The 21,767-nt window shown below is 38.8% G+C and overlaps 1 protein-coding gene across 1 annotated transcript; it reads right to left on the bottom strand.

Annotated features, from left to right (window-relative positions):
• Nucleotides 1-17,410: 17,410 nt before the first annotated feature.
• inab (internexin neuronal intermediate filament protein, alpha b) lies at nucleotides 17,411-21,565 on the bottom strand. Its single transcript, XM_031753687.2, has 3 exons — nucleotides 20,519-21,565; nucleotides 19,905-20,029; nucleotides 17,411-19,822 (listed from the first exon to the last, which is right to left on the bottom strand). The coding sequence occupies exons 1-3, from the start codon at nucleotides 21,563-21,565 to the stop codon at nucleotides 19,549-19,551; spliced, it is 1,446 nt and encodes a 481-aa protein (XP_031609547.1). The 3' UTR covers nucleotides 17,411-19,548.
• Between the last annotated feature and the right edge of the window lie 202 nt (nucleotides 21,566-21,767).

Genomic DNA, 21,767 nt, shown 5'->3' with positions numbered 1-21,767 from the left:
GCTGTTTTGATACTTTATTATTCTTTACAAATGTTGACACTGATGCGATTACATGAGGCTAATTTGTGTAAAAGTGCCTATTTTTATATACTGAAGCTTTATGGTAAACTGTCTCTGAAATAGGTACGATACATCACCTAACATTATTATTTTTATGCTCACACAAAGCATAACAGAAATTTTCTTCACAATGAGAGCTGTTTTACTGCAAAAAAATGCATTTATATTGCATTTGTCTACCCTTTCTGTTTTTTAGCCACACATAATATGAGTAAAAAAGGTTTAGTAGTGTTTATAAGACTGTGTTTACTCATTAAAAATTTTTTCATGCTCAGTTCCAGTTTATTTTTGATAAGTTTCAGTGTTATTTTTATTTTCTGTTGTTTTAATAATGGCGTTATTTGTCAGATTGTAAGATTTAAGAAATTCAGGACAGTACTATCGTACAATACAGCAATACTTATATTTGACATAGTCGTGTAGGTATCCCAGTCTCAGTAAATAAGTGTACCAAACCCTACTAGTTGTCAAAAATGTCCCATATGTTGTCATTTTGGTATAAATTTTTAAGTGCAAAATATCAACTAATGCTTTTTTCACATCTAGTTCTAGTTTTTACCTCACAAAAATCACCCTGGTGAGGATATCTGAAACAGTTCTAAACAAAGAAGCTTCCTGTGTTTCCATTATTTTTCACGTGTCAGTGTTTCACAGCGTGATCTTTTTGTGCCCCGCCCTGATCCACATGAACCTCGGTTCCCCAGTGTTGCCAGGTTAGCAAATGCAGCTAAGAAGCCACTTGTTTTCTTGCCCAATTTTCCCTTTTTAAAATTTTATTTTAATGACTTAAATGACCACATTCGAGTGAAAACCCCACTTTTCAAGCCATTCGTTTGATTAAGTGGTCTTTTATTCATTTTATGTGAAGCTGCTCTAGAGCTCTTTGCAGTGATAATGAAATGGGTGAGTGAGGTGAAAAGAGACGCGTGTTCAGTCTCATCCTCTCTTCACACCTCAGTGATGACTTTGCTCAGTTGTCTCTCTCGCTTTCTCTCTCTCGCCATAGTGTGTGTGTGTGCTGTGTTGGTGTGTATGCTGGAGGACTCTTCCACCATCCCCAGTTTCTCTGTCACGAGGCAGCAGGGTGTGGCTTCCCCCAACAGAGACAGGTTTTCTGGAGCGAACACAGACCCTCAAAGAAAAAGCGACTGTTTCATGTGCACTTTAAAGTCTGATATTCACACTGCTTTAGTGCCATGATATACTATTTGAATTAAAAAGCTTACCATAAAATCTAGTCAGTTGTAGCATTTAGCAATATTTATGCTGTATTTCATCATTATTTCGACTGCTCTGGTTTTCTCTACTTGCTATAAACCCTTACATTTCTATGGCACTAATAAGCAGAGTGCTGATACGACTGACATGCATCAGTGAGTTAAATTAAAAGGGCGTTGGAGTGCGTTTGCATGGTTACTGCACACAAACAGAAGATGTGCTTTATGTTTATATAACCCAATAAAACTGGGGAGGGTGCTGGGGGGTGTTTGATGTGATAATTACAATTGGAGGCACCAGCAAATTCAAAAAAAGAATCTGCAGGTTTGCAGGTTCAGTGATGGTGTTAGCAGATGAAAGTTTCAGTCACATTTGATTTATATTAATTTATTCCAAAAAAAAGATTTATGGCAAAGGCCGTCATTAAAAAGGCATTCACTTTGCAGGGAAGTGTGTATGTGCATGTTCATGCGATGCAGTCCTGCAAGTGCGGAGAGGGGCGAGGCAGATTTCTAATCACTTTCTTTCTTTTTTTTTTGTTAATATTTCATTTAGGTGGATGTGTGTGGAGGATATCTGTTTCTTGAGATTTACTTAAATGAATCCAACTACATGAACATACTATTTATGCATAAGTTATCCAAATGATGATGTAATTTTGGCTTGATCACTGTTCTTTCACCTTGAATGTCCTTATGGCTAACACTTTGTGCTCCTGCGGGTTTCACTGTTAATCTTTCCTTAATTTTTTTTGACAAGTATTCTGCTGTCAGCTGGGGAGAGAGAGAGGGTGTGACTGAAAGGACATCCAATGATCACCTTTATTAAAAGAACCATTAGTTTTCTTCCGCTGACAAAACACTGCCTTCCTGTCTTTGAGCAATAAACGGTCAAGAAACGGATTTAAATCCCCCACTGACATGCACGAGTAAATAATTCATGAGGTGTGACTCTCAGAAGAGGTGGAAAATACCCAAAGAGATGGAAAGCGAAAGAGAAAGAGAGAGAGCGAAAGAGAGAGTAAGGGAGGGATGAAAGGAGAAAGCAGAGAAGAGGAGGGTGGAGGTAGAAGCACGGTGTGTGGGATGGGGAGAGGGTCGGGAACCAAGAGGGGTGGGGCAGCACTTGGGGAGCGGTAACAACGCAGGAAAGATGGTAAAATGAGAGTCTGTATGGCTGAGACAGGGTCGAGGGAAAAACATTACATGATCGTGAATGTGAAAAGTGACATATACAGGTGAGAGGCAGGTGCAGAATAAGGTGTGAAACATATGAAGTATAAAATGAATCTGAAGCAGGCTTGATACAGTAGGTATGAAGTAAGATGTCTTAGTAGCTATTGGCAACAGATAAGAACTTCATTTTTATCTGGTTTAATTACACAGATATGATACAAAACATAAAAAGCTGCAGTGTTTGATGCCCCTAATAAAAGGCTGATAAGTGCTAACTGAATATAGTTATTTGTCACAATAACTATTCCCTCAGAAACACTAAAGTCTCCATTTGAGAAGACTGGATAAACATTGTTTTACACCCAGTGTGCAACAAGCTTTGAGATGGCTACACACGCACCACATTAGGTAGCTAACAATTGCCCTGAAATCCATCTTTTTGTCAGAGTAATGCCTTCAAAGTACCTACTAGCCTGTCATTCCTTGTCTGGCAGAGGCCCTGAATTTATTTGGCCTGTGTCAGGAAAGTTTGTGTGTGCGTGCATGAATGCAACGTGGACCTTTTGCCTATCCAAGCGGAATAATGGGTGTGATTGCAGAGATGTGGCGCTAGAGATCTCCATTTCGGAGAAAGGAAATGTGGGGAGTCTGCATTATTCAATACTGACCTAACTGGAGAGCTGGATTCTGCACGCAGACATCAGCTTTGCTGGTCTTACAGCGTAGCTGGCGTTTTGGATATATGCTTTACTGTCTTGTAGTGTTGTTTCTGGTTTTTGTGTAGATAAATCTCAACAACAGGGTTAATTTAGCAGTAGCTTGATATTTAACATTAAAACAAACATGCAGTAAAAGTGAATAAATATATTTCCCAAAATGCTGAACTGCACTTTTAAGATAGTTTCACTTATTAATGACGTGCTGAATGTAAAGTTAAAGGTTTTAGAAAAGCTTTCCAACATTTTGCATATGACCTGTATGTCAGATGTAACTGCAGCCAGTCATCACATACAGATGAAATCTGACCAAGCAAGATTTTAAAAAGAAAGTCAGTTGGAAACAGGAAGTCTAATGAAGTCCCAACAAATTCTTTTCCAGACTATTTAGAAGTGATTTTATTTGGAAGTAAAACGAAGTCTGAAGTTGCTCTCTAAATTATGATTTAGAATGTTTTATTTTTCAATCAATGGAAAGAGAGCATATTTATCCTTAGGCTTCTAATACCACATATTAGGGGTGTACAATTATGGCCAAAATCAGTATCATAATTACTTTGATCAGCTTTGAGATCCCTTTTTTTCATGAATATTCATTGATTTTTAGCGAAAAAAACGTTTTAATTGCCCTGTCAGGTAAACACAAAACTGCATTCCCATTCATGTTGTGCATTCCTGTTAATGCACAAGTCTATGCAGCAAAATAAAATTCCCCTAAATTCAATGCATGTAAAGGAAAATTAATAAATATTGAAATAAAAAATGTACCAAAACTTTACACAAAATTTAATCAACAGGGCGTTACTTTCAGCTTTATATTGCTCCTTTTTCCTGTTAACTAAAACCTTTTTTCAGACAAATAAGGTGCCTTGAAACATGATATAGTCTTTTTGCTCAAAGAGCATTTGCTTGTTTCAGTATTTTTTAATCATAGTTGTGATTAATCACGTTCATTTAGGTGTGGGAAGCCAAAATTGTGACTGACATTAAAATTCACTTAATTTTGCAGCCCCGCTATGTCTACTAATCACTGTCATCATTATCGTTCTCACCATCCTAGCATGTTAGTAATTATTGCATTCTCATCTAGTGGCTGAGATTTCAGCTAAACAGTTAAACAACCTAATTTTTTCTAGCTGGATAAAAATTCTTTCTGTATTTTGTAAATAAAGTTGTCATCCACAGTATTCTTGTAACAGGAAAGTTTGGACATTCATTGGATATGAAGCACACGTACGAACCAGTGATTTTCCAAAATGCTTGTAGTCCTATCATTTAACTAGATAACTATTAAAAATGAGTTATATTTTATACTAGCAAGCCCCAAAGTCAGTCCAACTTTTTTAATGTGGTGGCATTGAGGCAGTTATTTTCCGCAAAATCTGATATCTTTGGTTTTGTTCCTAACTGACCAGTGATACTGCTTGAGCGTTCAGTTTGCATTAGCCAAGAAGTTAGCTAATGCTTAAAAAACTATCACCAACAAAACAACAGAATTGACCTTAATTTGGCTAACAGCGAACCTAACTTGATGATATATTTATCATATTGTATAAATTATTGAAGAAAACGCTTGAAACACTTACCTTTAGTTCCACAGGAGGGTTTTATATCAGGAAGGGCATTTTGTCCCTTTTTCCTCACCCTGCAAAGCTATGACATCACAATATCGTGAATGGTCGGTTACAATGTTGATCCTGCATTAACAGTATTATGATGATGCAGAACAAACCAACACGGGGATACTAGAAACACTGTTGTTGTCTGGTGGATATGGTACAAATGTTGGTCTCAGGACGACATCCACATGGTAAAATATGCATATGAACCATATGCCCAGTCTCACCTGGGGGGAGGTGCTTAGAACAGAGAGGAGAGAGGTGCAGGTGGAAGGTGTTTTTTTTCTTTTGCCTTTTCTAGACTTTTTTTTTCTTTTGGAACTTTATGCTTTAGTTACAACCACACAAAGGATGCAGTTCTATAAATAGCACCGGAATTACAATAAAGTTGAATTATACATAAGATGTGCATTCCTGTCGGTGTGTGCCTGTAGCCACTGGATGCTGTTCAATACAAGGCTTAAGCAGAGATTATAATTCTTTGCTAGATAAAAAAAAAAAAAAGAAAAAGAAAAAATGTGTGGAAAATGCTGTAATTACTTTTGATATTTTACCAAATAACATGCTGATTTTATATTTGAACATTTTTTTTTCCTCTTCACAGCACACACTCTCTCCTTCCTGTTTCTCCTTGTTCCCTCCCACACATTTTCTGTCAGTAGAGGTCTAACTAGGTGCTTAAACAACCCCCTGCTCCAGGCCCCTCTCAACACGGTGCTGTACATTACAGTTTCTCCATCACTATAAATAACACAGGTTCTAATTAACCAGCACAACACAGTGAGGCAAAGAAATCGGTTCTATTAAAGCAGTTGATGATTCAAGTTGTTTTATACACTCTAAGCTGTATGTCTTTATATATCATAAAACATTACACATGATTGTTGACTCAAATGTTATTCTCACAGAATGAAAAATCCTTTGTTCTGCAACCCAGACGTCTTTACATTGCTTCTCTCTACAAAATTATCCCTCTCTGTGGTCCAGTGACTACATATAAAGATTATCACACACAAACACACACACACACACACACACACACACACACACACACACACACACACACACACACACACACACACACACACACACTGACACAATGAATGACAGGGTAAGATAAAGGGATGACTTCTAATTTGCTAAAGGTCACAGCCTTGGTACTCAGAGCACCTTTTGAGAAAAATACCAAATCAATAATTGCATTTGCTAAACAGCAACATACATTTTAAAGACAAATAGCTTGCATAATTTTATAATTTACTTATGTAATGTGCTTTTGAAAGTGCAAGGTGACTGTCTTCTGTTTTAAACTAAAGGTAAAGTAGCAGTTAGTTTTTTGTGAGAGGATATGCACATTGATACTAATGTGGATGACCAAAAAAGATTCGATACAGTAGCAGAGGTTGCCTTTCTATAGTTTCATATTTGTGAGAGGTACAGTATGCTCCATAACACCTGGTATGAGCCTCATTGGCAGGGAATTTTCTCCTAGGACATTAAGGACAATAGAGCAGCTGATAAAGATCCCTTCCCGTATGGATAGCGAGCTTTAGTAAAGTCCTAAGATCTGTCAATAAGACGTGAACTAAATCTCAACCTGCTCTGTAAGCCCAAGTGTTCTGGAGGACCTTGTTATTGTACTTTATCAGTTAATTTGTCATTTGAAAGGATACATTGATTTTCATTCAGCTGTCTTTTTTCTTGGCACAAGAGGACTGAGGTTGCTGTACAGTCAAGCTGATGCCCTCATTTTCTCTCTAACTTAAGAACATATAAATATATAGAAAAATGGCATGGTGAAGAAAAGCCTTTATTCACCTTGAGGTGTGTCTGTATGTGTGTCTGAGACACAAAAGAGCAAATGGGGGAGGACCCGGTTTTCTTTTGTTACCACTATGCGATGTCACCAGGAGGGGAGGGTGGACAGGATGATGGGAATGTCCTTGGGGACTGGCCAACCTGTGCAAAACAAAACAATCGACAGACGCGGTGTTGCCGAAGCCCACACTGTAAAATTCACATGAAAAGACAGTAATAGCCAGATTTCATGCACAGGCTTATGTGTGCTTACATTCAAATATCCTGGAGCCAATATGTAAATTGCCGTCATCATCAGTAATGGGTCAAATTCTCACACCTGAAGTTACAGACAATTTTTTTTAATACTAAACTGCTGAGTAAAAAAAAAAAGAAAAGTCAATTAATGTCTTTTTATTGCTTAAAGACATTTGCATAAAGCTGCTTATCTCCAGTGGAATCTGAATCTACTCAGTTTCCATTTATTACAGGATTCAGATTAAGGAAGCAAATTATTCAGTTGAATTAACATGACATTTCTTTGCCAATAACAGGGCGTTTTCACACCCAGACAGCCTGTAATTATGCTGCTTGATGAAAAAAGACAGGCTCGCTGAGAACCAATTGGAGAGTCAATTAGGTTATTATCTCATACAGCATGTGGAGGTACAGTTCATGTAACATTCTGGCACAAAACATCTTAACCTTGCAGACCTCTCTGCCCCCCTTAAAATATAGCTAAGAACCTTTAGCTTGAGGTTCTGGTGTTACATTGGACCAATGCGTTCTTATCCACAAGCGTAAAATGATGCCATTTTGTCAGATTCTGTACGTGTGTCTCTTCTTTACACACAAGGTGTCCTTTGGCACTGGAGCCCATCAGCTGCAGCAGTACTGGCTGCAGAAGCATTATGACATTGCTCTGCTTTGATCACTGAGCTCTGAGCTGTTCATGTTGGACTAAAAAATCTTGAATAGTTTCTTTTATTCAAATACAGGATGAAGAGATGGCTAAAACTGATTGAGCCAGTTTTAAAACGGAGAAAAACAACATATATTTGCACTGGCCAAATAACTACAGTGCTATAGTTACAATAACTTTTAATTTTGTTTCACAGAGGTTTCATTCCTGTGCTAATTAAAAGTGTTTGCATTGTGTGTTAACAACTAAACAGACCTATCTGTGCTGCCAGGACGTGTAGTAACATTTCTGCAAAGGCGCATAGGTCATGTGGTAGAGTATTAGGCCACCTCCAATGGACACACGTGTGCTTCAGTGTAGCACTCTTTATATACTCTCTATTTTAGGAACATTAAAAAGGCCATTACACACAAAAATAAACATGCAAACCAATAAGTAAAGCAATACACTGTAGATTCTTTCCAGAAATAGAATTTACAGTAGAACTGCTGTATTGGATTCCAGCATGTTCCTAATAAAGTGGTCTGTGTGTGTATTTTCTCTCAGTCTACACACAATGAGACCACACAAGCCTCTAAACTGCTTTTTAATTAATAGCTCATGCTGCTCCATCGATTGTCTCTCTAATTATGGGGCCATTGATTACTATAGGTTAGCTGCCTTTGCACACACACACACACACTCCAGCACAACCACATATACAACACAAAGACACTTCTATGAATGCCTCCACACTACTTAGCCGGATGTTTTTTGTGTCCACTTAATTGTGGCTGGTAAATATTTTAACAGATTACCAGTCAGAAGCATTGCCTGAATGAGTCCTGCATCTCAAGTCCCTCAGGCTGAGCATGAGCTGACATCTTTAAATATGGCCATGCCAGGATAATGGAATACTTTGGCTGTTTTCTATCCGATCAATAGTTGTTTATATGTGTACTGTGACACAGTATATCAGGGTCTGGGCAGACTGCCAGCAGGTGGGGAATGGCTTCAGTCAGCACTTTGGAGATGTGGGATTGGGGGAGGAGGGAGGACCAAGTACACACACACACACACACACACACGTAGAAACCCATGCAGACAGACTGTGGGCCTAGAGGCAGGGTACCTTGGGATTGCATGTATTTGTGAGGCTGATGAAGAGCAGCAGTAAGGGTGGAGCCAAGAGCGCTGAAGTATTGACGTTCAGTGCATTGTGAATTTGAAATCTATGATGGAGCTCCAACCTGCAACACTGCAGTGAGAATATGAGGCAGACACACAAAGACAGGAAGAAAGATGCAAACATGCATACAATGCTTTTATTTTGATCAGTTGTACCTGAGTGTTTATGCCATCTAAATCCAGACACTGTTTAAAGTTGATTTTTTAACATGATTTATTTCCAGATATCTATCAGGCTTTGCCTTCACAGCCTGGCTGCAGATAAAGATGCTCATGGTTCAAAGATATTCAAACCTTTCATCAAAAATAAAGTAACTAACATGTCATAAATAACATGTTTTTCTATACACATGCCCACTATAGAAAAACCCTTCATTTCTTTTTTATCCTTCATAGCTGGTGCAGCCATATAGTATTTTTCACATCTGTCACACTGTCTGTGCAGCACTGCCAAAATTAATTGACCCAATGATCCAACAAAACATCTGTCCAGAGGTTTCTCTCACTCCACCGCTGTCAGTGAGGCAATGTCTTTGATTAATGACAACATTTGATTAATGAAAACAGCCATCGTCTTCCACTAACTGTCTCTGTTTTTATTAAGAGAGCAACCGCTCCGCTAATTTAAGCTAGCCATTTCATCTACGTGGAATGACAATGTTATAAAATCATAACACCGTGAAGCCATTCTTTGCTGCCTTCGTAATGATGAGATTTTGAATTATGTCTTGTAATCACCCTGCACTCACCAGTGGCTGGCAGGTTAGAGTGAAAGACTCGGCAGCAGTCCATAAATCCATCTTTGCAGCCTTCAAGGTTGAAATAGCTTTTGCTACTCAAATGGGCTTAGGAGACTAAGGTGATGATGACAACTAACCACACATCACATGCAAAGACTAACCTGGATGAGGGCTGACAGTATGTAACATTAAAAACTTGGTAAGCATGTCATGACAAGCCCCCCTAAATGTTAAGATGAGAAGAAATGTAACAACATAATTACGGGAAAAGTCTATTTATGTCAAACTGAAACAGAAATCTGACTCTGAGAGTCCTCTTATTACTGTGCAGAGAAAGTCTTTTGTTTTTTCCACTCCATTCACAACACTGTTTGCTCTACAGAGATTTAAAAGGGACCTAGCGGCATTAAAGGCGAAAGCTGAACAAATTTGCAAATATGCAAATTTCCTCTCAAGCTATACAGCGACTGCTCTGTAAGAGCCGACCGTGCTTCCATTTAATGCTTGAAGAAACAGAAAAATTATGTTGTTTACTACTGAACTCAGCTACAGGAGAATGGAATATCGGACCAAACTGCTAATGAGCTTTACACCTCAGGATTCAATATATATTGCTTTAAAAAAGAACCAATGAAAATGCAAAAACTGAAAACAAAGTAGATGAAGAGGTGAAGAAGTTCACTGTAGTGTCCGACATAAAAACAGGAGTGGATGGAGTTAATGTATCCAGTCTTTATGCTAAGCTAAGCTACTGTAAGTAAACCTGCTGGCTTTATATTTAGAGTACAAACATGAAAGTGCTGTCTTCTCATGTAACCCAAAGTGAGAAAGCAAACAAGCCTATTTCTCAAAATTAAGCAATATAATCACTTGGTTTTGGTAGGGTTATGTTGTAGCTCTTCTCCACTGAAAATATTTACTGGTCAAAAATACACCAGCAAGTTTTATGTTTCATTGTTGTACCAATTTTGATCTGAGAAACCCATTAGAAAATATTTAAAAATCTGTTTGTATCATGTGTGCATATCATTTTTCTCTGCTTGTCCTAAAGCATTTTACTTTGTCAGGAGGACATTTTCAGTCATGACTGACCTTCATGCTTTAAACAGCAGTGATGTGCCTTGCATTTTGATGAACTGCAATAGAGAAATAAGCTAGAGTAATTTCAGATTCCAGCCTGGTGTAGGGATTCTCTATTAGGTGTTACTGCTTTTTAGTAATTGAGCATGGTAAAGGACACTCGTGTGTATTCAGGTGCCAGTGAAAAAGAACTGAGAGAAGGTGGGATAATGCGTATACACAAAAAGAAGTGCAGAGGAGCCATTATGTATACACTAACAAAAGACTAAGATTCCTAAGATTATCCTGTAAGTCTGCCTACATATAAGTGCTTCAGTCAGTCATTGCTAGGGGAAGGTTGACTTGCAGCAGCTGACAATCCAATATCTTACCCTCACCTCTCATTAAGGGCACATGTCACTATTATTCCTGCACCTAATAGATGAATGGTAGAAACAGAGAACTGAGAGGATTAGGGACGAGACCTGCATCTTTCTGCCAGCCCCCAGCCTCCACCTCAAAGTTCCCCAATGTGTGCCTGCATGTTTGAAGACTGCAAAGGCCTGTACTCTGTGGAGCATGGGAGATTTGTCAATAATTTGGCCTCTGGAGGAAGGTAATCTTTACTCTGCCAGCCTTCAGGCTCCACAGCATTTTGTGGGGGGAGGAGAGTGTCCCTTTGTGTCCCTTTTATGTGTTTACCTCCTCTGTTGACATCCCTACAAAACTACGGAGACACTCTAAGGATTCATGTATGTCTCATACAGTAATCTCCTTCTTAGTGTGATACCGGACAAGAAGACAACCTCAAAGCTGTTCTATCGTGTGGTAAAGAGAAAAACCACCTTATGATGTTTACTCTGTAAGTAGAGCTGCTGTATCACAGGAGTTTAAGCCACAGTTACAGCTTCAGTTTTAATAAGTAAGAAATGTCTATTTGACCAGATCTGTAAGAAAGCTGCAATGAAAAGATTAACAGACAAATAAATCAATCTTATGAGGGCTTCCCAAGGTTGCACAGTAATCCTTTCCCACATATCAAGACTTTAGAGGGAGCTGTGAAAGAAATAACTGAACTATTCAGTATTTTTTATTTGAACTTTGAGTCAAATTATATATTAGGAAAACCAAAAGCTGGTTTAAAAAATAACTACCAGTAGTGTTTCTCTGCGTATCCCTCGGGTTTCTATAAGCACTGTACACCAGCTCAAACCTTCTATGCTGCCAATTGTACTTTACTAATGAGCTGACCTTTGCATAAAACTCACTTTCAAGAGAGTATGAATGAGTAAATGATCTCAGATGCAACCAAGGTATGTATCTCTAATGTGACTTGCCTTTATAATATGTAACTTCTACACAGGGATACAGTAATAGTGACATTTTATTAACATATTCCTGATGTTCTGTTATTAATGGTGACCATAATATAATCAGTCCTGTTTTTGTAAGTCATCTGGATAGAGAGCCTGAAGATTAATGATAGAAATTTGCTCTTTCTGACCCTATTTCCACACCTGTTCAGCTGCAAAGGAAATCAATGCTCTCTGATGAGACCCAATTATGCTAAGCAAAGGCTATTATTAAACTACCTGATTTAATGAGTGCATCTTTTAATATTACCTCTGGAAATATGTTCATGGTTTTCTTCGCCTTTTCTTTTCCTTTCTTTTTTGCACCAGATTTAAAGAAGGCATTCAATATCCAGACTTTGATGATGTAATTTTAATATTTCATCACTATGGCTGAGAAACAAGAAAGAGAAAAAAATAGAATACATTTCTGAGAAAATTTGACCTTTTATGAAAACTTTAAACCGATCAGACCATCTGAGTATATCCTTAAAGCTCCCGGATAAGTAAGAAAGGGAATTCTCAGCAACAGTCACTGAAAACGATTCGTCTGAAACTGATCAGAGGCATCGTCCTCACTCGTTCTTTGAGCTTCTTATGATTAACTATTCCATTTGACACCCTCACTTCTCTGACTGATCTTATGGCTCGAGGATGGTCTTCTTAACATCAGGTTTACTTCATCTTTGTTGCATTTTTCTGCCTTTCTTTTTCTCTAAATGCTGTGTCATACACTGTAGGATAGATATTGAATGAAGCCCCTGTAAGGGCGCAGCTGCTCTATTATGGATTAGATGGCGGCAGCACATAGCTCTTACCTCATAAATAGCTGAGGGAACATTTTAGGACACTGGAACATTGTGCACACTCTTCAGAGATGTGCATTTTTCTAAAAATGTTGTAAATATACTCTTCTGTGTTATACAGGGCCAAAGAATGCAGATAATTAATTGCTTTGTCGTTAGAATTGGTCCTTTGTATGATGATTATTAAATGCAGTAAAGCAGCCCCGAAATGGTGCTGCCAGGAGAACTATTATTTTTGAAATTGGCAACAATTTTATGGGTATATTGATTTGTTATAAATAGAAACCAGAGGATCATCAACGTAATTGTTGTCTTGCTCTGTAAAAGGCTGCTGACCAAGGTTACCTTACGGACACATCCTTGTGGGGTGCACATGTTTTGCTGCACCTCCACATCCTCCCTGACCTAATCCAAAATAATCAGCCGTATTTGAATAGAGCACTTTGCTTCAGTGAGGTATAGAGTAGATCACAATAGATTCCATTAGTGTATTACTCTATTTTTTGTTCTTTTTTGTTCTTTAGATTTTGAAATCTAGCAAAAAGAGGCACAAAAAGCAGTAAACAAAATCTCAAGATTTTTAAAAATATTCCTGTGTGGTTTCAAATTTCTGAAGGGCGTACACATTTCTTATTTATTTATTTACTAGCTGTATCTCCACAGTGACATTTTGTGCCTAAGGTGCATCCAGCGCAGCATCAGTAGCAGTCTGCAGAGCTTCAGTTCAGCTACTTATGATGCACACATCAGCTTCTCCAAGTACCTTCTCCTCCTCCTCCGTCTTTTGATCCAGCCTCCTGAAAGCTAAATATAGACAAATTTTACCATTTCATCTCAAGTTTTCCTGTCTTATCTGTGAAACTTTTTTTTTTCTCCTTATATCCTTTTAATCACTGAAGGAAGTGATGAATCACACCTGAAGAAAAGAGAAAGTGATTTCACACAAACAGGAAGAAAGAAGAGACTCGTGGTGTAATGCTTTTTATTGTGTGTTATTTTTGGCTGTTTGATAGACAACTTCTTTCTTTAAAAACAAAAAAAGTAGGAAGGTTCGAATTTTGAAAGCCGCTATGAAAATGTAATCGATCTTATTTGATCTTGGTTTTGTATCTTTCTTTTATGTATATACATACATTATATCAAAAGAGATGTTGTAATTGCTTGATTTATTAGGCTTTCCTAGAGTTGTATTTAATGTATAAATACCTTTACTGTCAGATATAGACACCAGCAATTATTCAGTACGTCGTATATAATTTAAAAATGAGCCAGACAAAGGTAGTGTTCAAAGGGGCGTGTCAGCATATTCAGCAAACAAGTACTAGTACTCTTGAAATCTTAAAATATATCATATATCAGTATATCCTTATCCACCCTGTGACAGATTGGCAACCTGTCCAGCCTCTTGCCCTACAGCAGCAGGGATAGGCTTACTTATATCCAGTATCGTCAGTTTCTTCAAAAGGTGAACAACTGTGCAGTCTGTATACAAGAAGAAGTTAGTAATTTAGCCAGAATGTAGACTTTGTCACAGGTAGGTGTAAAATATAAACATTGATTGATATATATTTTTATGTAGGTTTTAAATACATTAAAAAATCAGTAAAAAAAAAAACATGGAGCAATCTGTAAGAGACTAAGACAGTTAACCATTACTTTATATATACAGTTTTTACCTGTAAAATAAGTAATCTTAAAATACCTGAGGAACACAGCCCATTCCATTTTCTGATTACTGAAACAGACTTTGCACTTAATGTAATTATAGTCTCATGTTGAACAGTCCCAGTACCACTCATCCATCCTCACAGAAGCTGAAAGTGAAGTCAAAAAAAGCTTCGACGTTCCTCTTTGTTCAGGGAAAAACATTTTCCTTCACCCTGTCTGTCTGGCTGTCTGGCTCTGTTGGCTGTGTCTCTGCTATTATTAGCACAGAGGAAGCGAGAGAAAAAATACACTGTCATGGCTTGGTTAACAGAGAACGCCACAGAATGATTCAGCAATTTGTGCCAGACAGGAAAATTATTACATTTCAAGCAAAATTGAAATATATGTCTCCACTGAACATTAAGTTGTTTAATTAATTGCTAATTAATGAATTAATTGTTGCTGACATACAGTTTAGGATCACTCACTTGGTACCTACCTCAATGATCCATTATCCTAAATGTGGTAAAATTATGCTCAATAATTTGTTGATTTTCTTTGTCTTATTCACATTTTTTATTTGCTTTTCATCTGTATGCTCTATGCCTCTATTCTGTCTAGACGAGAGGAATCCTGTCTCTCTGAGAGCGGTCACTCCCTAAGGCTGCAGGAGCACAGCAAGATGCTAGCAACAAATTCCAAGGCAACAGCAGCACTAACTCAGATTAACACTTTGTTTACTGGTACAATAACTAGGATGTATGTGCATATCCACCATATTTTTTTTGAACGATAACCAATGCACTGACTCAGAAAAGGCAGAGATTGTGAGCATGGTACTGCACTGCTTTTTGTGTTCACCTCACAAGAACAGGTGATGTTACTGCGTTACCTGCGACACTAAACCATAAAACAAACAGATCTGTCTGTACACATTGTAACAGATTTATTTAGAAATTGTAAATAAATAGGTCAATTCAATGCTGGTGATGTTTGGTTTTCTGGATGTCTATTTCTGTGTGAAAGGTCACACGCATACAGACTTTAATATGCCTGCAGAGCTGACACCACAGCCCAGTGAAGAGGAATGGCTTTGATCCAGAGAAGCTGACAAACTGGTGAAATTTATGGGCACAGCTCGCTTGCTGCACAGCCTGATTCTCATTTCCACTCCACACCACACCCCCTACAATCACCAGACAGTACATAAAACATGCCTCTCCCTCAGCACGGGCCCTTCTATTCTTCAAGATTGCAAAGATGAAGGCATGAATAAGAAGAATTGCCAGTCAGTGAGGAATCTATATGTATATATAATATTTAGTAATACTTCTCAAATTAAATAATTCAGAGGGAGCGCCTAAAATGACTTTATATTAGAGGGTTGAATGATGAGTAGATGTGTCTAAAATGCTGTATGAGACATCTAGAGACATTTTTCTTCACAGAGAAAGGGTTTATTCAAGGTCCGCATTTCATAGCATTATATTTAATAAGTGTTTTACAGTCTCATTCATTCATTCAAACAAAAACTCAACAGCAACATCTTACAGGCATTGGCATCATATAGAGCGGCTGGGAATCAAACTTTTAACCTTGCTCACAGCAAAGTTCTTTACCACATGAGTTATGTAAGTGATAATGTTTTAATAAATAAAGGCACAATGGCAACAATGTACTATGTGTATTTTAAAACAAATAAAGAATTTGGAGACAATCAGATACTTCCCTGATTGTACAGCATGATGGATGAGACTGTAATCTTTCTGTGCCTAAACTTTTCACAGCTTAACTCTATGTATTACTGGTGTATTAGTGATGCCATAATAAAATGTGAGGAATCACTGGAGGAACTGTCTTTTTCTGTGTATTGTAGGCTTTTTTAGTAAAACAAAGTTTAAACAGCACTGCAGGTATGTTAATATAAGCATGTGTTCAATCATTACAAAATGACACACTTGAGAAATCAGCCAACTGCAATGCTTATAGATTGCAGTGGGACTGCAGGCACAACCTGCTCTCATAGCATTCAGCAGTAAATTTCAAATTAATCCCAGATCGGACGCAGTTTCCACAAGAATCCTTTACACAATAGAAGGCAGTACAATATTTCACATGCTTTTATAGCCTCGTAAAGCTCTTATGGAGGGTTTTTTCTTTTTTTTGGTGGTTATGAAGTGGGGACAGGGTGGCTAAGGTGCATCTCAAAATAGAAAGTTGAAGCACTCTTGAAGTTTGAAGCAATCAGAGGGAGGGCTGTTTTGTAACAGGGCTTTTACAGTAGCATTTCACCTCAGGACTTCCATTCAGCAGCATTGCAGAGGTATAAATCTTTGAAGAACTGCAATGTGCATCATGCATGCACACGCAGTGCTGAAGCTGTCCCGCCCAATCAGTGCGCAAAAGGCGAGATGGGCTAATTAAGGACAATGCGTGAGGTCCAAAGACTCCAAGGTCAAAGGGTCTGGGTCTCTGTTTGTGTGAGTGTGTGAGGCAGGGATTGGGGGTACAAGGGTCAATGCACAGTACAGCCTTAGGTAATCCATCATATCTCTGTGATGCACAGCTTCCTGGTCCTGGGCCCCTTAAAAGCTTCAAGGTGACATTGCTTTCCAGCCAGACAGATAATCTTTTTTTTTTCCTAAAGAAATATTTATAAAACAATACTGACCCTCAAAACTGATTTTCATCTGTCAGTCAGTTGTTGTTTTGGGGTTTTTTCCTGTGATTTCCTTTTTTCCTTATTTGTTAGTTATTAAATTATTTGTTGATATATTTTGTATTAAATACCTACTTTGTAAGTGTAACTAGGATATAATTATGATATTTTTCCCACTAAAAATGCTGTGCAGAAAGAAAAATCTGACTTCCCATCAGGACTGTGTTTAAGAGCTTGTTATTGATCATAGATTATCACCAATTAAACTAGCATGGTATGGATCTAGGAAATTTCCAGTTCATCAATAGGGTGTATAAACAGTCATGAATGATGTGTGCATAGATCAATAATGGCAACTATGTGAGCAGAAATATTTTGTTTTCATCTTTTGCATACCTTCCAATATGAAACCCTTTCCCATCATTTTTAAGAGACATAATGAAATCACATGCCAAAATTATTTCAAGGTTTTATTGATATGGTGTCATACAGCAATACAATAATAATAATAGTAAAGAGAAAAGCATGTCAACTACATTCAATCCATATGCTTTTGTTGTCACTGCAGCTATAATAAACACTATGAAAGAGAATATAACAGTTAAACACCCCACTGAACAGAGTTGTACGCATCAAACACATGGTCAGAAGCTGCTGGTGTTTTAAGGCATTTTACATCCTACACTTTTTCTTTTACAGTATGGCTAAATATTAATTGTTGGTTTTGAATCGGTGATGTACTGATCATCATTTTCCAGAGCATGTGCATTTAGAAAAGTTTGGCAGTGCTGCGGACGTGATATTTTTCTTTAGACATCCATGAAAGCGCTTTTGGTTTACAGTGTAAGGATAAAGGCTTGACGTTTGCAACCACTAGCAATTCATTCAGTGTGTTTATAACTTCTTCTGTTTGACGCTATGATTTGTACAATTCATTATTCTACGAAACAAAATCAAAATGCCCAGCTTTCAGACTTGCTGTTCTCACTCAACACATAATTCCAGTTATGATAGGCCACTGTGTAGAGACACAAACACACTTAGTACAGTACTATCAGTAGGTTTTGTTACCATTCTTAGTGTTAGTGCAGTTTGTCAGGGCATTATTCACCATGACCAGCAGCAAGAGAATAAAGATAGCTGTGTTAGAGTTGGCAGTGCACGAGCAGAGAAAACAAGCTACATGTCTCTTTTAAGCTACTGAAGGATTTCTAGTGGTGAGGTCACACTACAACAGAAGTTTTATCCAGTCATGGCCACAGTTAAAAAAAAGAAGTTGAGATGTTCTAAACACATCATGGCATGGCAAGTTTCAACTAAATCATCAGAGTTTTGTCAACACTGTTTTCTTCAGGGTGAGTGATATGGTATTAATTCTTGGGTTGTGCTTCATGGGAAATGTTGTTATGCAGCAAATGTGTAAAATTTATCACACCTCAATCGCTGGATCATTATGAAACTCATGCATTTGTGCTACAGCATAATTTATAATTCAGTCTTCAACTGACTTTATAAAAGACTCTTTTATTATATTTCCTCCATTCTCTAAAGTCTCAAATCTAACCTAAAGGCCTAACAAACACAAGTCTAATGCGGTCATTAAAAGGTGTTGTACATGATGATGCTCGACATAGTCGGTAGTTTTAACTTCATACAAAAAAAAATCTGTTGAATGAGTAATTTGCTGATGAATTCCATGCAAGCATGACATCTTCATACACCATGCAAGTTATGCCTGAATAATATATTTTTGTCTTTGTCCTAAGTCTTGATCTCACTCAAAGAGCTACATTAATATATTGTTGTTAGTGAAACTTTTCCAGGAATTCGAAAAGGGTCAGTGCTCGACTCCTTCAGCCGTTTGGGTTGTGCTCAAATCCCTTGCGATGAAAAGTGAACTGTCTGTGCAAACATTTGATTTAAGCAGGATAGTATTTGCACTAAAAAGGCTCAAAATGTTGGCTCAGTAACATTATCATTTATTATTGTTCATATTATTAATTATTGTTATTATTGTTAGCTGGTTTCTTATGTAGACTGTGTGCTTACTTACTAAAGAGAAATCATTATATTCCTATTGTATGAGTGGGTAGAGACCCATACCAGCTGATGTGTTTTAGATCTTTTTGCCATAGTGTGGAATGTGTTGAGAATAATTCACAGTTTGTGGAAGAAATGCACAACCGGAGTTTTTATTATTATCTACTGTGTGTCCGTACATATTGATTAGTGAGAAAGACCAGTAGAATAATGTACTGTGAAAGACCATACTCCTGTAAGAGATGCTACCTAAGTGCTTGATATTGTTTGAAGCTGAGAACAAGAGAGAACAAGAGAGAACAGATGTACTGGACCTTTGCATGGTGTGTCGATTATAATAGCGGTATAATGGATTTCCCTTGACGGGGGGAACACCTGTGGGGGTCAAAGGGGACGAGGACACCAACATAAAACAAACCTGTAGATCCTGCACTCTAATCACATCCAACACACACTAGCTCAGATATGAAAGACAATCTTACTATGCTTTTGGGATGGGGGATGAAGAGAGGTATGGGTTTGCAAGGCAAAGGGAAGATTTAGGGGTCAACACCAGGCTTACAGTAGGCTCTTAGTTTTTCTGATTGGTGGGAATGTCATCTTGCTGCTTCTCCGTCTTCTTGGTGGTGACTGCTGTCTCCTCATAAACCTCACGCTGGGACACCTTCCCACCAGATTTGCTCTCCTGCTGCTCGTCATCCTTTCCCTCCTTCTTGGAGCTCTTGCCAGAGCTTGTGTAAATGCGGGTCTGGTAGCTGTAGCCCTGCCCAGGTCCAGCACTTATGGAGGGACTGGGATAGGTGATGCCTGTCCCAATGCGGGTCTCCTCTCCCTCCAGTAGTTTCCTGCAGAAATGGTCATAAAAAGGCGTTAGAGAAAGACATTATATAATGAGAGAGGCAGATGGTGAGGTGTCAAGAAACATACCTGTATGCTGCAATTTCTATATCCAGTGCCATCTTGACATTCAGCAGATCCTGATACTCCCTCAAGTGACGAGCCATCTCGCTCTTTGTGGTCCTCAGCTCATTCTCCAGCTCTGCCATGCTTTCCTGAGCAGAAAATTAAAAATGAAAGTAGGCCAGAATTACATATTTAAAAAGGTGAAGACAATGTGTGTGACCACATGTCTTGCAGCAGACAGACAAAGACCTCTGTCAATCCCATTGTTAACATGGGCATGGTGTAGGCTAGAATTTGAGAAATGTATTAATAAATAGTAAATACTTGTATTTTTAGTAAGAAGCTCTGGATCAAGCGTTTTCTTGTTTTAAAGTCATTTTTTTTACTTAGAGCATTGACAGTGGGCGTTGTCAGATGCAGCTAAGCGCGCTATCCCAAAGGAACTAGTTTCAGCACCACGGACAGAGCCCGACAAAAAACGGTCGTCCCGATCTTATTTTTGCGGTATTATCACTAAAAACTACACACATAGTAGACTATCAATTTAAATGAAACTTTTACGAGACTGCTATTTAACAGCCGAATATCATTGCATTAGAAACCTGATGATAAGCGTCAAAAAAGTCAAATAGAATTACCTGATAGTTTCCAATCTCCATATTGTGTCTGTCCTCCATCTCCCGAAGCTGCTTTTCCAGAGACTCGTTGGTTCCTCTCAGACTCTCGATCTCGATGGTCTTGGACTGCAGCTGCCTCCTGAACTCGTTCACTTCCTCCCTGCTGGCGCGGATGGCCTCGTTACTACGGTTAGCCTGCTCGGAAAGATCTGCAAACTTGCTCTTGTACCACTCCTCGGCGGACTGCAGGTTCTTTGAAGCCATGGACTCGTACTGGCTGCGAATCTCTTTGAGGGCGGAGGTGAGATCCGGCTTGGACACCTCCATTTCAACAGACACCTGTGCAGCCTGGATCATATCCGTCAGTTCGGCCACCTCCTCCTCATGCACCTTCCTGAGGAAGTTGATCTCGTCCAGGAGGGATTCCACTTTCTTCTCTAAGTCCAGGCGCACCATGGTAGCATCATCCACATCTTTTTTGAAAGCCTTGAGGGTGGCCTCCGCCTCCTCTCGGGCACGGAACTCCTCTTCATATTTCCCCCTGAGCTTCTGCAGGTCGTCCTCAATATTATCCCTCTCGATCATCAGCTGGGACTTCTCCCCGTTCAGTTCGTCGAGCTGGGAGCGCAGTTCGCGGATCTCTTGCTGATAGAGCTCTGCCAGCCTGGACGGCTCGGTATGACGCTGGCGCAGAGCAATCAACTCGGTTTCCAGCACTTTGTTGTGCTGCTCCAAGTTGCGCACTTTCTCGATGAACATCGCAAAGCGGTCATTAAGACCTTGCATTTGTTCCTTTTCATTAGTGCGGATGATTTTAAACTCATTGTTGAGGACGCTACTCTGTGTTAAGTCGAAGGTCTCCACCGGCATAGGAGAAAAGGAGCGGCCAGACTTTCTGCTGAAAGAGCCCAGGGACGAAACGTTGCTTCGGGACAGAGAGGAGGACCGGTACCCTCCGCGAGAGGCCACGTTCATCACCGTGCGTGATGGAGAGGATGCATAACGGGGAGAATCCCCGAAAATCCTCCGGTAGGAGGAGGAGGAAAAGACTTCAGATCCGTAGCTCATCTTCGCTTGTGTGGAGACAGAGCAGAGCAGTGGGCGCGTCTCCTTTATATAGGGGGGTCGACCCAATCACTAATTAATGCCCAACGGTAACATCCGGACTTAGTTTGTTCCAGATGCGTCAGGCAGTCCAGTGTGCATATGCGAATGAACAGAAATCACTCCTGTAAAGACGATTTTTCTTTGATAGGTCTATTATAAATAT

The sequence above is a fragment of the Oreochromis aureus genome, linkage group 6 (genome assembly GCF_013358895.1).
Source record: "Oreochromis aureus strain Israel breed Guangdong linkage group 6, ZZ_aureus, whole genome shotgun sequence".
In the NCBI taxonomy this organism is placed as follows: domain Eukaryota; kingdom Metazoa; phylum Chordata; class Actinopteri; order Cichliformes; family Cichlidae; genus Oreochromis; species Oreochromis aureus.
Note: the sequence above shows the minus strand (reverse complement) of the source record. Positions and strands in the feature narration are given on the sequence as shown.